Source organism: Saimiri boliviensis, chromosome 2 (genome assembly GCF_048565385.1).
Source record: "Saimiri boliviensis isolate mSaiBol1 chromosome 2, mSaiBol1.pri, whole genome shotgun sequence".
NCBI classification, from domain to species: Eukaryota; Metazoa; Chordata; class Mammalia; order Primates; family Cebidae; genus Saimiri; species Saimiri boliviensis.
Window position 1 is genome coordinate 217,057,183 of NC_133450.1, and position 16,800 is coordinate 217,073,982.

General features: G+C 40.7%; 1 protein-coding gene across 1 annotated transcript in view; it reads right to left on the reverse strand.

Moving 5' to 3' along the window:
- Window positions 1–16,800, reverse strand: part of PSMB7 (proteasome 20S subunit beta 7) — a 62,745-nt gene that overhangs the window by 14,757 nt on the left and 31,188 nt on the right. The window contains exon 6 of the mRNA XM_003940643.4: window positions 16,413–16,471. Within this exon, the coding sequence (XP_003940692.3) occupies window positions 16,413–16,471 (59 nt within the window). The remainder of the gene's footprint in view (window positions 1–16,412; window positions 16,472–16,800) is intronic.

Genomic DNA, 16,800 nt, shown 5'->3' on the forward strand with positions numbered 1-16,800 from the left:
TTGCCTGTAAAATTATTTTACAGTTGTAAATATATTGCTTAAATTATGCTACCCTAACATTCCATCACTCATCTGGCTTGTACATTTGGTAAATTAAACACATCCTGATGAATTTCTCTACTACAGAATCCAGTCATCGAATTCCAAGGCAAAGAAACTATCAAATTTACTGCGTCAAAACTACGTTCAAACGTTGACACTTCCCTACAATACATGTAATAAAACCTCTCAGCAAACAGAATCAGTCAAATTATTTTCAGCCACCCGCGTGTCAATAAAAAAGATATCATTTAATCTTCTCATTTGTCCATTTGCTGATTGTAAATCTTAACTGAAACTGGCCAAGAAAGTAAAGGCACTTTTTCTTTAAAAGATTCAGGACAAGAGGTAGTCAGAGACTCAGAGAGTAAACTTTTACTACACGTGATGAGCATTTTACAAACACGGTCCTCCTGATGATCCCTTCAAGTACTGACTTCAGTCCATTTCAAGAGAGTGAGTTTTGTATTTTATAAAGCGGGGCTACAAGGGTTACACAAGAGGCAAAAATCTAACCTAAGCCTCTTCAGAGACCATGCGCGCACGTTCCATCCAGCCCGTTCTCGCTGCTCTATCCCCTAATTCCATTCAGCTGAGTTGAAAGCCAGTGTATTTGTCAAGGAACCAAAGTTAATGAGTCTTTACATCTTTTTAATATTCTGTTATCACCAAGGTTCTGATTCTAGAAAAACCACATTCCAACATGACAAGGTGACAATGACTGCAAGTATGACCACATTCTACAGATAAAATATTCACTGCAAATATTTTTTAAAATCTGTACCACTAGGTAGAATTTTAAAATATCTATTTAGTACAACTTCCTATCATTTTTTGGTTTCTGCACAATTTCAGGGCTAAGGGAGGGTAGTATAAATTACCTAACAGACACCCAAAAGTAACATTATCTGTTAAGGTTAAAACTTTAACTACCTTCCTGAGGTATGCTGCTGGGGTCTCATTACAGCACGTAATCTCACATTCTGCCATGCACAACACACTAAGTACCAGCATCTCCCAATTACACTGCAAGGTAAATCTCAAAGGACATCTGAAAAGTCTACACAGCTCCTGCACCCACTGCCGAAACACAAGCACCTCTAATGGAAAGTGGCAGCTTTCTAAACTAAATATTCACACGCAGGGACAGGGATGCTAAGCTCCGGCCTTATCTCACACTGAAGAGCGGATGCTAATTAAAAGGCCACACTGACTCGGGAAATGACTGCCCAGACAACTTTAGACACTGTCTGCAATTTCCTTTCCTGGCTGTCCCAACTTCCAGGACTGCACAACTGAGAGACAGAACAGGGGCCCCCGTGCCTCTGGACGTAACACTCCCGTCTGGAATGGTCTCCTCTTCAGCCTCCCTGTCCCACCCTTCCTCACACCCAAGACCAAAAAAATTTACTTGAGGAGTCACAGGCGATCTGCAGCGGCCTTATAGTCTCCCAGATGGAGTCCATCAGCTTCTCTCAGCCATACCTCTATTGCCCACGGTACACCTACCGTTCTCAACTTTTCATGACATAGGCCTTGCCTGTGGGCCTGTGACCCCACTAGGTTGTAAAGTCACTGGGAAAGAGACCATGTCTTAAAACCCAGCACAGAGTCTGATCAATAAAACTCAGGTGAAAGGTAGGCAAGCCCCCCTTCACATCTCTGAAAGATCACCATCTACCAGCAGCTTACAGAGGCCTTAATGGCAACTCCAGTGGCAACACAGATCTCTTCTTGTGGTACAGACACCAAGATACATCACCCGCTGCACTCTGCCTTCTCCCGTTTTGATGTGCCTTAGGAGTTTTTGAGAAAGAGCATCTTTTTTTTAAAAAAAAAAGCTTTCACAATAGCAGAAGGTATCCATGGTATATTCATTCTTACCATAATCATTTAGCTATTTTTAGAACTGTTTTTACTTCAGCTAGCAAAACCTACACTTGATATAGGCTGTCATGCAACAACAACAACAACAAAAACCCTGTCATAAAAGTGGTAATGGCTTTGAAAAACCTCATCCAAGCCAACTTTATTCTTATCCCTCTTTACTCAAGAATCGCCAGTCCCTTCAAATATTGGCAGTTCTGTTTATTCAGATCTTCCGATGTATAAAATTTGCTGACTTTCCCCCCTTAAGTTGATATAGATACATAAAAACTGTGAAGCATTTTTTTTTCTTGACTAGAAACAAAACTTCTCTGCCTGTGTAAAATACAGGGGCATTTTAAAATTACCATATGCTTTAGATCAGAAGGTAAAAACAGTACAGTAGCAATTTAAAATCTTCCAGCCTGTGAAAGCTGACAATTAAAATTCAGTGAAATACAGTCTAATCCCTCACACCCCCCACCAACTCTTGTAGGCAGTGGTCTCAATTAACAACTAAATGCCCTGTATTAGAAGATTTACCATTTTATATTTTAGGTTAATTTACATATATAATGTAAACCTACACAGGTACTATATTTAAATATTTGGCCCCAAATATTATTTTTAACTTTATTTTCCACAGAGCTAATTAAAAAAAAAAAAAAAAAAGAGGAAGAAAAAACTTTGCTAAAATTCTTTATCACGCCTCGGTGTGTATTTAGCAAATGTGCAGTGTGTGGCTTCCTTGCACACCCACTAGCCCACCACCTCCCCCTTTCTGATATCACACACCACACAAGTATAATAAACCATGTGAATATTTCATACCGCTGTGAAATATGCTGGAGTATCAATTCAACATCTGCTGTCTTTAGGGTCCAGGAGTCCCGCAGAGACACTTTCAATTTGTAATTGAGTTCTATGCTGAATTAATCAGCAGTTTATCTTTTTTACTAAAATAATGTCTTCACCACTAACCCAGATTTACATTAACAATTTATGCCAAATTACCTGCCAAGGCAAAACTTATAAGATTCTAAACTACAATCCGTTAACACTCAGTCCTGTATTTCAATTCTTGTATTTCTTGAACCTACACACAAGAAAAGTGGAAATCCATTGTTCCAGAGCTTGCAGAACTCTAACCACAGATGACCTCTTACATTTATAATAGAGCCTCACTTTGGATGGTAAGATTCATGAGGGTTTTCTCCTCTCCCCCCGAAAGCCACTGTTCAGTAAGTGGTTATGATTCCAAATTTTTACCAAATAGAATTCTAAAATGAAATCAAGTAAGTGAGTAACAAAAGAATATCTTTTATTTCTTTTTTCCCCAAGGAAAATCTTCCCATTCTAAATCTTGGCTTGGCTCAAGTAACAGAAAAAAGACAACCCAGATAAAGGAAGGATTTTTAGTGCTTATTATGTATCTAAGACCCAAGTTAGCAAAGGCAGTTCAACTTGATGGGAGGGGTGAAGTTCCATTTTCTCTTTGAAATCACGATACAGAGTATTTTATTAGCAATATCTTCTTTTCAATTCCACCTGCATGGTTAGAAGTCTCCAAACATTTACTGAATTCAATACTGTCCCTGAATCTAGCTCTCTCTCTCCCTCTCTGATTTGTCTCTGGTCACAGGACCAGAAGTTTTTTTGCATGCTAGACTTTTGCCACAGGTGCCAGCAGACAACATACTTCATGATATATTTCTCCTATATGGTGTATGTCCCCCTGCATTTCACAGTTCTAGGAAATATGTAAAGCAAAAAAAATTTCAAATGGAACATCTGCTCCAAAGAAATGCATCATAAATAATTATCAACTACAGAGTAGAATAATCCCTTCTTTTCAATCTACTTTGCCAATAGCTGCACAAGGAATTTCCACCACCATACACAACAGCCTCTCTCAGTACTACCTCTGCATTACAGAACCAAAGTGTAACAGCTTGCAATCACTTGGAACCTGTAAGTATCTGCCGATTACATAGTGGTTACATAAGAATATGAAATTCAGTGTTTACACAGCAGGGCAGAAGACGTGACAGAAGTTTCGGAAACATTTTTGGGAGAAAAATCAACAAAGTCAATAACAAAGCCAATATAACCTTTGTTGATATCCTTTCATTACTCCTCTAAGAAGTGGGAAATAGAGACCTTCAAAATGTCACTTTCCTAAGATTTGTTGATTCTTGAATTCTAGATACCCGGCCCCAAGAAGAATCCACTCCCAGCTTATGGAGATTTTTGGTAAACTATGCCTTTCCTTTTCTGTCTCCTTCCATCTAACCCCCTTTTATTTCCTGAAATCCAACGGCAGTAAGTCACACTGCCTAAAATTTCTTTCACCTTACTCGAAATATCCCACTTTCAACTTTTACTAAAGGCAGAATGCCATGGTAAGGGCAGAAATGAAGACCAGCCACCCCGTAACTGGGACTCTGCAGGTAAGACAGGTGAGGAAGACACAGACTTGAACAAAAGAATGCAGATTCCATGGCCATTTCTAAGTTCAGGAAGACTAACAAATCCCAGATAATCAAGAAAGAAGCAATTACTTCCACAATTCCAAACTCTGTGTAAAGGAAGCAAAGTCCTGCTCTTGAATCAGGTGAAAGGTCAAAGAAAATTTCCACCCCCTCTGTAAGATCCCACAAAATGCAAAAGGCAAGAAGACTGAAGGGAGCAGTCTTAACTCGAGGAGTCCCTTTCCACCTGGCCAAAGTTGGCCACCAATGGGTTTCGATGAAGAACAAGCTCATTTCTTTAAAGGGCAACAACTCAAAATATCTGGTGCTGGTGAGAGGCTTTCACCTTCAACAGTGTTTCTCATCATCATCTATTCTAAAGGCATAATGGGTAATTTTCCAAATCACCCACTGAACCATAAATGCCAACTTCAATAACTGTTCATTTCTAAAATTAACTGGTTAACAGTATTAGAATAATTCCATACAGGGCCCCAGGGATTGTATCTTAGGGTTCAGACATCTCTAAAACCTAACGTTTTATGTGAAATAAAGCCAGAGAGAAAATTATTGAGGAAAATGGATTAATCTTTTGATCTAATAATAAAGACAATTTATTACATCTTATGCTTCAGGTCTTAAGGAAGGCCAATAAGCAGGAATTATGACCAAAAGCAAATGACAGAAATAGCCTCAGGGAGAGCTTCTAAAAGGGCCCTTTCAATATTTAAACAAATGTACAATCATCAACCTAATTACTGCACAGATCCAGTGTACAAAGAAGCACGTCAAATGTTTCAATTGTCCCATCTAAACATTTCCATAGTTGAACCAGTTCTTAACCAAAAATCCATCAAAACCACAATAAGATACCAATTCACACACACACAGCAGGATTCCTACGATCCAAAAGATAAGTGTTGCCGGGCGCAGTGGCTCAAGCCTGTAATCCCAGCACTTTGGGAGGCCGAGGCGGGTGGATCACTAGGTCAAGAGATCGAGACCATCCTGGTCAATGTGGTGAAACCCCGTCTCTACTAAAAATACAAAAAATTAGCTGGGCATGGTGGCGCGTGCCTGTAATCCCAGATACTCAGGAGGCTGAGGCAGAAGAATTGCCGGAACCCAGGAGGCGGAGGTTGTGGTGAGCCGAGATCGCACCATTGCACTCCAGCCTGGGTAACAAGAGCGAAACTCCGCCTCAAAAAAAAAAAAAAAAAAAAAAAAAAGGTAAGTGTTGGTGAGGATGTATAGAAATCGAAACCTTCATACACTGCTAGTGGCACAGACACTTTGGAAAACTCTTGGCAGTTCCACAAAAGGTTAAACATAGAGTTAACTACATGACCTGGCAATCTTGCTCTTAGAATTTCTATTCCCAAGAGAAATCACAACATATGTCCATACAAAAACTGGTACCCCAATGTTCATGGCAGCATTATAAAGTCAGAAAGTGAAAACAATCCAAATGTCCAACTAATGAATAAATAAGTAAAATGTGGTATGTCCATACGATAGAATACTATTTGACCATCAAAAATACTGATATATGCTACAACACAGGTGAAATATTACACAAAGTGAAAGAAGCTAGACACAAAAGGGCACATATTATACAATTATATTTATATGAAATGTCCAGAACAGGCAAGTGTACAGAGATAGATTAGTTCCTGCCTATGTATGGCTGGAAGGGTTGGAGGGAAAATGGGGAGTGATAGCTAGTAAGAATGGAGTTTTTTGTTTTTTTTTTAAGGTGATGAAAATGTCCTAAAATTTATTGTGGTAATAGCTGTACAACTCTGTGAATAAACTAAAAACCACTGAATTATACACTTACAACAGGTGAATTGTATAGGGGTGCGTTATCATGGAAGCTGTTATTAAGTAGTAACAGAACTAGGCATCCCACACTTAGAACAGTAGACCTATTCTAAAAGAGTAGTCAAAACATCTGATTAGTTACAAGTCAACCAATAAACTCACACTTTAATATTAACTTTTTTAAAGCTAAGACAGCAGCACAGTGGCTTGTGCCTGTAATTCCAGCTACTTGGCAGGCTAAGACAGGCAGGTAGATCGCTGGAGGCCAGGAGTTCAAGACTAGCCTGGACCGCATAGAGACCACTAATCTAAAAAAAATTTTTTAATTAGCTGGGCGTGGTGGCACCCTACTATATTCCAGCTACTTGGGAGGCTCAGACAGAAGGATCCCTTGAACCCAGGAGTTCAAGGCTGCAGTGAGCTATAAGTGTGCCACTGCACTCCAGCCTGAGCAACAGAGCAAGATTCCATCTCTAAAAAAGAAAAATAAATAAAAGCTAGGGATTGGTCAGGCGCAGTGGCTCATGCCTATAATCCCAGCACTTTTGGAGGCTGAGGTGGCAGATCACCTAAGGTCAGAAGTTCGAAACCAGCCTGGCCAACATGGTGAAGCACCACCTCCACTAAAAATACAAAAATTAGCCAGGCATGGTGGTGCACACCTGTAATCCCAGCTACTTAGGAGGCTGAGGCAAAGGCAGGAGAATCACTTGAACCCAGGAGGTGGAAGTTGCAGGTGACAGAGTGAGACTCTACCTCAAAAATAAGACAAAAACAAAAAGCTAGGCATCGCAATTTTAAAAACTACCAGCATAAATCCTCCCCCACCCCCCCAGACAGGGTCTCAATCTGTCACCCCAGCCTAGAGTGCAGTGGTACAATTTCCTGCAGCCTTGACCTCCTGGCTCAAGCAATCCTCTCTCGCCTCAGCCTCCTGAGTAGCTGAGACTACAGATGTGTACCACCATGCCCAGCTAATTTTTTTGTACTTTTTGTAGAGACAAGGTTTTGTCATGTTGCCCGGGCTGGTCTCAAACCCCTGAACTCAACCAATCTGCCCATCCTGGCCTCCTTGAATGCTGAGTTTACAGGCATGAGCCACGGTGCCTGGCCTAGCATAAACCCTTAAAAGCAATTAAATGACAAAATAATTTTGGTTCTAAATACACAAATCCCTCCGCACCCCAGACATACAAGATACCAAAACAGATGTAACAACCAAATAGAACCTTAAAACCTAAAAATCTGGAGAAGTGAGTCAAGTTCAGCTCATTAAGCTGACACCTATTAAAGTGCCATAAGAAAAACAGCCTGACACGCCATCAGAACAGATAGGAAAATCATTGTTTGTAATAGTTATCGAAGGTCTGGGTTTTTTTTTGTTTAATTTTGCTTTTACTTAAAACCCTGTGTTTGATGCCAACAGGGTTCAAGTTGCACAGGAAGGTGCTTCAGCTCAACACTGATTGCCTTCCTTGATCTCCATTGTCTGCCGTGTGGGTTCCTCCAGGAAACCTCCCAGTGAGTGGTCACCTTCCTATGGAGTCATTAAACCTCTGAATGTCAGCTGGTGGGATTAGCCAGCAGCTTCCACACCTGAGCCCCCGTGGCAGGGACAGAGGCATTTGGATCAAGATCACTAATGAATACAGAATTCATATGCCGCTTGTCAGGGCTCCTGAGCTCAGAGCCGCACAGATGCAACCTAAATAAGACGGAGGACAGAACAATTGTTGACGGAAGATTAAAAAGTTTTGGCAGTTGGGGAAAAAAGAGCACCTCATTATTCAAATATGATAGTCTTGCTTATATATTTTTTTTTATTTTTGTTCAAGTTATTCATGATTTGCCTCAAATGGACAAGTGCCATTCACCAATATTTAAAGACTTCTTGGTCTCATTACTAAATCTGAGGAGAGCTGTGCTGTCTGTACATCAGCTATATTGAGAAAACAGCTCTCCTGTAAAGCAGCTCTCTTGTAAATATCTGAAAATTTTAGGGGAATAAAACGATCACAGGCTATTTAGGGTGGAGGGCAGTCAAAAAATGAAAAAAGAAATCTAGAATTAAAAGAAAACAAATGATCTTCCACAGCCAAATGATTTTACTATGTTTACTAACATCTCTGACTTCCTTGAACCTTTCTGTTCCTGGGTTCCCTCCAACCACAGAGCTTGCCAAAGAGGGTTACACACTTTGTCTGACACCTGTTTGGCTTTCTGCCATCTTCACAAGACCTCATCAGAGAAAAGAAGAGCCCAAGCAGCCTACACCTCTGCTCACCTGGAATGAGACACCTTTCCCACTCTTGTTCAAGAATTCCAGGACTAAGATGGCTTTCCCACTCTGTTGTTAAAAAATGACAGAGGCAGATCCACAGCACAGTGCTGAACCTATCAGAGGGCTCTCAAGTCAGGCTGACCAGGGACCAGGGCTCAGATTCTGACTCTACCACTGAGTCTGTGACCCCAGGCCAGTTATTTGACCTCCCTATGGCCCAATTTTCTTCTCTACAAAATGAATATAACAAAGTACTGACCTCAAGGAAGTGCTGAAAAGTAAATGAAATAATATACTGCTGTCTATGACCACTACATACGCCTGTCTCCAACATTAAGCTTTCAGATAAGGATTATATCTATGTATATCATGCTAGAAATTCACCAAGCCTGATGCCAGCACAAAAATCACAGCAGTCGTTGCTATGCGATGTTTGTATCCTACTACTGAATAACTAAAAAAATAAAAGCAGCTGCCATATTTTAGAGCCAATTTTGTGTGAGCCACCATCTAAGGTGTTTTACAGGCCACATCTAACACTCACAGCAAGCTGCAGGCAGGTCTCTGTTCCGATCGTACAGATCAGGATGCCCGTCTTCCCAGAGTCCTGCGGTAAGGACAGAGGAAACAGACCAGCAGCCTAACCACCTAGCTCTTACGCCCCGTGCCCCTTTCCATGCGACCATATTGAACTCATGCTGTGTTCTCCTTTGGGACCATGCTATATGCCAAATTGCACAGATTTTTTTTTTTAATCAAAATAATGCAGATCTCTCACACTACTGTCCATCTGCAAAGCACAAATGAACTTGCAACTTACTGTCTTCCTAATACTGGACTTAAAAACAAGAAACGACATACGCAGTTACTTCCAAGATTTGCTGTCAGAAAACCATATTGGTATCAACTCTTTCATTACTTAAAGTGGATCTATAGCTGCCTGCAATGACAGATTAATTCTGTTTCCTCGGTAGCTAGGTGTTTGGCGTCACGTTTGTGAGGTAACCACAAGCCTTTTGGGCGATAGCTGCTAGCATCTTTAGCAATCTATAAGGGCTTCTCTAGAGGCCAACACTTGCTGAGTGATGAAATATGACTCCATAAATCAGACGGCTGAAGTGGCGCCTGTATACGTCACCATCTATCTTCGTAGCTTCCCTCTGAAGGGTATAGGGTAGGAGCTCATTCCTCGGTATTGCAACCAGAGAAAGGACCATCACAGTTGGCATTGACTAAGCATGTGCTACTTAAAACTGAAGACACACTAAGACTAGGGAAAAAAAAGATCCTGCTGGTGTTAGCATGCCTCAGGCAGTGGTAGAAGCTTCAGCAACTCATCTTCAAAAGGCAGAGAGCCAGAGCTCTAGAAACCTGCAAAAATTGGCTAAGCCTGCAGTCTTCATTTCTTTAAGTTGAGCATCTTCAAAGTCTAGAATTCTAACTGTAGGGCACAGCAGCTGCCACTGCAGATCTGATCCTCTCAGCTTTTGGCAGCTCTCAACTTGAGATTCTAGCAAAAGAATTTTTCAAGTTGCTATTATTGCCTGTCATGGATTTATAAATATTGTGCACTATCTGCTGTGGCATGGCTCTCATGGGACGCCAGAGCATGCCAAATGCATAACAGAATGAAAAACAGTTTCTATTCTTCAAATAAATGCTAATTTTTTTTAACTGTGCTCACACGATGTGTTTGGTGACCAACTTCAATAGTACAGAATATGTATCAGAGAGGGGGGAAAAAAGCTGATTGTCTTTTCCAGCAGCATTCAGCTGCTACTTTCATTAAGCTTGTTTAATTAGATTCCAGATGCTAATTTGCAAGTCGATACCAGAGGGTGCAGGACAGTTTGCCTTTGAATCATCTCCCTGTGATGTGAGGGTCCTGCCGCACACCACTACCCTTCAGCGGCCCTTGCACGATATTCTGACAATTAGTGCAAAGAGGGGGCAGTATTGATCTTGACAGACTAAATATTAATCTTCTACCCATTTTAATGAATTGTAATCTCCAAGAGTTTAAATTTCTCACTAGGCCAAATGAAAACATCCCTTCTTACAAAGAAATGAAACAGAAGGGAAAGCCAACCTAAGTTATCAGATGCATTTATTTATTTCTCTCTCCAACCTAAAATAAAATTCTTGTTTCATTTTAGCAATTTTCAAGATACGTATCTGCCAGGCTAACACCATGGTCAAGGGACCATGGTCAAATTCCTTATTCTTAACTGGAAAATGGACTGAAAATGCCCCAGCGTGGTTATCACTAGCTTCCCTGTCCAGCTAAGCTAAGCTAGCCTGTGGGCAACCACCAGGACCGGAGCTGAATTCTTATGCCAGCTTTAACAACAGAGAAAAAAAAAATCTGGGGGAAATGCTCTGAGCAATTCATCATCACCAAAAAAAAACCTCGCATATAACTGACCCGTTGTCATCAGGTCAACTTAGACATTTCAGAATCCCCTGTTCTGGTAATACATTCGTACAATGTCTGAATAAGCACCTTCACTGATAAAAATAAAGCATGAGATTTATCCCCAGTAAGCAACATAGTTTTTTATGCCTTCATTTCTATCACAGCTAAGTACTGTGAACACTAAAGGTGAAATTATCAAATTGTTTCAAAGGAAGGTTACTCTCAGAACTACTAAGTTGTGTTTAACACCTTTTTATCCACCCATTCAACAGCCACTAGCTGAATAACTACTATGTACCAGTTACCATGCTAGGTCAAAGGAAGAGAAACAACCAGGTATAAGCACAGTTCCTGCCCAAAAAGAATGTCCAGGCTTATGGCAAGGAAGAAATAAAATAAAAATAAAAATTACAAGACCACTTGAGGTAGCGTTTAGGCCAAAACTGGGTGAGAGCTTTTGAGATTTTTAATGTGCCCTAAACACACACGGTTAGTTGAAACTCAGGAACTGAGTGCTTCTGAGGTAAGTCATGGCTCAGATAACTTACAACAGCAGAGGCCATCTTGGGCATTTACGAATTCCAGCTGGGTTTCACTGTTCTGCTTTTTTGGGCTGTCATTTCCCAATGAGCATTTGCCCTTTGTGCCATCTTCATGTTCCCTGTGTTCTTAATGGGGTGTTTGCTTTGCTGACTCTGTGCCCCAATACTGCATGCTATTTGAGAAATGTGCTGGTTATCGTCCTCTGATATCTTGAAAAGATGTTCAGCATTTTCTAGGTAAGAAGAAAAGAAAGTCCCTTCCATTTCTCAGGTGGTTTTGGTAACTCGAACTAAGCTCAGGGTTATCCTACTGTCTCAATGCAACAAACACATACTGAAACCTCAGGAACTAAGAACAGAGATGATTTCATGGCCAGCCCCTGCCCTCAAGGAGCTCCCTCTCTCACTGGCATGGGGGAGATGCCCCCTGAAAACAGCCAGAAAACAACAGGACAGGTGTGTACAGTGGAGCACAGGGACACAAACAAATGAAGCAGCAACTGAGGGCACTGCTGGCAGGCACCAGCAATAAGGAGTCCATGACCAGCCAGTGCATGCTGTATTCAAAGAACGGTAAGCAGACAAGAATGGCCAAAGGGAACCTTTGGTCCCCCAAAGTTTAATCCTTGGGCTTACATGTGATGGTGTTATATGAACCATTTTTATTTCTATTAATAGTATGTACCCACTTTAATGTGTCTTGAAGAAAAATATAGGCTAGGCATGGTGGCTCATTTGAGCTTAGGAGTTCGAGACCATCCTGAGTGACACAGTGAAACCTCATCTCTACTAAAATTCAAAAAAATTAGCCAAGTGTGTCGTTCACAACTATAGTCCCAGCTACTCGGGAAGCAGAGGCAAGATCACTTGAGCCTGGGAAGTCAAGGCTGCAGTGAGCCCCGGTCATGCCACTGCACTCCAGCCTGGGCAACAGAGCAAGACCCTGTCTCCAAAAAAAAAAATAAATAAATAAAAAATAACCAGTACACCAAACCCAGGATTTCAGATATAAACTGTATTTTAAAAATAAATTTAAATTAAAAAGGTGAACCAAGTGGTTGTGGGAAAGATGGAGAATGAAACTGCTGGGAAGGGGCCGTCAGGGGTAAAGGAAATGTTCTCTATCTTTGTTTGAGTGCCAAAACCCACTGAACTGTATACTCAAGATCTATGCATTTCATTATATGTAAATTATACCTTAATTTATTTAAAAGTGAGTTAATTTAAATTTTCAAAAAAATTAACAGAGCAGGTGGCACCTGGATATGGCAGAAACCTTAAATGTAGTGTGTAAATGGCAAGTTCAAAATGCAGTAAGTTGGCCCTGCCTAATAAATGTTCTAGTGGCTACAGTTTAAAAAGCAGAAATAACATTTTCTTAATATTTTTATTTAGCCAATATACTTAAAACAGTACCATTTAACATATAATCAGTATAAAAATTATTGAGACATTTTAAAAGCTTCCTGTATTAAGTCTCTGAAACCCAGTGCATGTTTCCCACTTACAGACCCTCTCAAGTGACATTTCAAGCGCTCGATAACCAGGTGAGGTTAGTGCTGGACAGTGCAGCTAGAGATGATGAGAACACAAGAAAGGTTTTTAAGGAGGGAGGAACTTGTATTCCATAAATATTATAGTCCAAAGGCCCAGCACTATCCAAAGTACAGGTTTGTAGATGAGGAAACAAAAGATTTTGGGCTTCCTCTAGTTTGTTGTTTTAACAATAAAGCCAAGAGCTTGTTTCACGCATCTGGCCGAAAAATTATTGTTGGTTAAACAATTGGTTATTACAACAGCCTAAAACTGCCCGTTTGCAATGCAGTTCTCTGTGAGTGAGTGGCAGTTACTGTCCTGGCAATCCATTCGAGGTGTGAAAGGCAGCAGTGCTGTTCTCCTGGCTTGCTGTCTGAGACACATCCAGAAGCCTTTCCACACTGAAAGGAAACAGCAGGCTTAGTCACCCAATCCTGTGGTCTCTAATTAGGCAAGAAAAGTTATCCGCGGCTTCTTGACACAGAAAGAAAAGTCTCCCTGGAAAGGAGGAAAATTAAGCCAAATTTTGGAAATTTTAAGCCAAAATGTCTTTATTGTTATGAGTTCTATACAAATGCAGAGCCAGAAATGACAGACACCTTGGCTGAATCTAAAATGGTGTCCTCTCCACTTTGCTAGGCAGTCTCAGCCTTCATTTAACATTCACCAAAAATAAACAGTGTGGTCAGCACAGTTAGTGGCTTGGTCTTCACAATAAATATTTTCAACTATTAGCATCTCTTTAGATTTTTAAATAATTATCTGCTGATAGCTGTTATACTATGTGCCTTCTGTTTACTTTTAAACTCAACCACTAAAGAAGGACGTATCACCTTCACTTTAATAAAGTGATTTTCTTCTGGGCATGGTGGCTCACAACTGTAATCCCAGCACTATGGGAGGCCAAGATAGGCAGACTGCTTGAGCTCAGAGTTCCAGACCAGCCTGGGCAGCATGGTGAAACCCAGTCTCTATGAGAATTGCTTCAACACAGGAGGTGGAGGTTGCAGTGAGCCAAGATCATGCCACTGCACTCCAGCCTGAGTAACAGAGCAAGACTTTTTTTTTTTTTTTTTGAGACGGAGTCTGGCTCCGTCACCCAGGCTGGAGTGCAGTGGTATGATCTCAGCTCACTGCAACCGCCACCTCCCAGGTTCAAGTGATTCTCCTTCCTCAGCCTTACGAGTAACTGGGATTACAGGCACCCCACCACCAAGCCCAGCTAATCTTTTAATATTTTTAGTAGAGACAGGTTTCACCATGTTGGTCAGGCTGGTCTCAAGTGACCCACCTTGGCCTCCCAAAGTGCTGGGGTTACAGGTGTGAGCCACTGTACCCAGCCAAGACTCGTTCTCTAAATAAATAAATAAACAAGCAGATTTTCACTGATCGTCAGTGTGCATGCGGTTTCAGTAACTTAAGTGAATAAAAACCAGTTACCTAAAATTGTGCGTTTAAATAATCAATCTGAAATAAGAATATAGTCAACCTGTTTCAAGGTCTCACAGCTAATACAGAACCATCAAGTGCTCATAAGTTATAAACACAACTGATCTAAGAAACATTCTTCAGATTGATAATATCAGAAGTTCTACTGAAGGGATGCTGACATTCCCCTTACTTCCCAAAATCACAGCAAATATTAAATTCACGACCTTTGAACCACTTCAAATCCAAACTCAAAATAAGGTAAAATCACTTTAGTGGAGTGTTAAAGTCACTTCTAATATACCTCACACTCTCAATTGTTCCTGCAATTCTCATTTTTCTTTAACATACAGAGGTCCCAATCAACTGGAAATAGACAAAGCTTTCAAGAAAATTTGAAAAGATTAATGTGTTTTAAGGAAGGGTCTGGCATTAGTGAGGTGAATTTCTAAACAAAACTCAAGACTCCACCTCCCTGTACCTCTGTTAGTCCTAATGGATGTGTAGAGCCTTAGAAACTCCTCTCCTATAGTCAGAAGACTGGGGAACTTTTTTTCTTTTTTCTTTTTTACGTGACCTAGTATTAATACATCCTATTTCTTCTCTATATATTTAAGAAGCCCAAACAGAAAATAATGCTGATATGGGAATAACTGTTCACATTGAGAAATGAGAACAGGCTCCTAATCTCATTTATAGTCTATACTTGGACCTGTTTACTATTCTTAATTGGAACAAGACACTATCATTTTTAGTATAAAACACCTAAATTCTATACACTATGTTTTAATTCCTGCAGCTATCCAAGAAGGGAAGAAATCTAGCCAAGTGACCAAGTCACTTATTTGAGCTATCCCCATGTACTGAAGGTAGGCACCGCAGCAGAAAACCCCTGCCTGTCCTGGCTTATCAATATCTTTAATCCTTCCTTCTCTGGCTTTCACAGCACTTGGTCCAAACCTAAAGGGCAGAGAGAGCTTCAGCGCTCTAAAGACACTTGGTGCTCCAATGACAATGAGATGACGGAAGAACAAAATATTTTTAATATCCAATCTTTTCCAAAGATGACTGGACATAAAGCATTGTCAAAAATCAATTCCCAGAGACATGCTTTGGTACCTAAACAATACTACCAAGTCAGAAATGGCAAAAACCTACATACTAAGAAGTAGGGTTAACCACTCACAAACTACTATTAATTGTTGAAAAGAAACTGATACCCACCCCCACAAATTAACAACCATCAAAAAAGCTTTAGCAGCAAGGATGTAGTGCAGTGGAGGAAGAACGTGGTACCATAAAGGATCCAGGCTTATTCAACATTCCTGCGACTGTGACCACAGAAGAGCTATGCATTTGTCCTGAAGATATAGGGTGTGGGGGTGGAGACAATCCATCATTAAAGCAGACTTAAGCGGAGTATCATTCAGAAGATACCACCTTCCTCCACCAACAGAGAAAATACCGTAAAAGAACCTCTCATACGTGTATTTGAGACACTAGATCATTACACTCTGAGATGATTCTGCCACACGCATGGTCTTGTCCCCATCTTCTGCCAGATGCATAATCACCTATAGGGATTTTTAAAACTGCCTCCATTTTCAGGTCAGGCCTCTGTAACATGCAAAGACATACATAGTGTTTCTATTTTTTTGTGAGAGAAAACAAAAACCTGTCATTTTGAGATATCGTGACACAGAAAACTTGGTGCACAAGGAAACATCCCACATTACCGTCGCATTTACAGTCAAGAAGATTCCTAGACAGCCCAAAGCCCAGAGCAAAAAGCTGGATAGTGCCAGCGCCTCAAGCCCAAGGAAGGGCACAGCTGGGCCACTACAAAAGGAAGCTGGTCTCCTCGGCAAACAGACCATCTGTGCCAAAGAACACTCTAACTAACAACGGTGCTGTATAAGCTTGGGAGGAATCGGCAATCAATCTGTAGATGTTCAGGATAAAACCAGAAAAATACTTGAAAGAGAATAAAACTGCAGGGACTTACATACCTCCATGTCTGGCTTAAACTTATCTTCAAATACAGCCATTGCTGCCAAGGAGCCAGAACCTATAAGAAAAAGATGCACTTTTAGTGTTTTTTATGATATCCCAGCCTCTCCATCTCAAGTTTACCTAGAGGCAACAAACACAGCAAAACATGCCCAGCGTCTCATTCAAGTACAGTGTAAATATTAATTCTACAGGGCCACATAAACCAGGTAAAAACAGTGCTCTTCAAAAGCCTGGAGTCACACTTACCACTATCTAAGGTAAATCTGTAACTGGCCCTACCTCTACCACTGACAGATATAATTGTAAATTATTCACAATAAAATGCTGAAGCATGAAAATGAGGTTATGGAGAATTTGTATTTTTTCAGAAAGTGACTACCACAT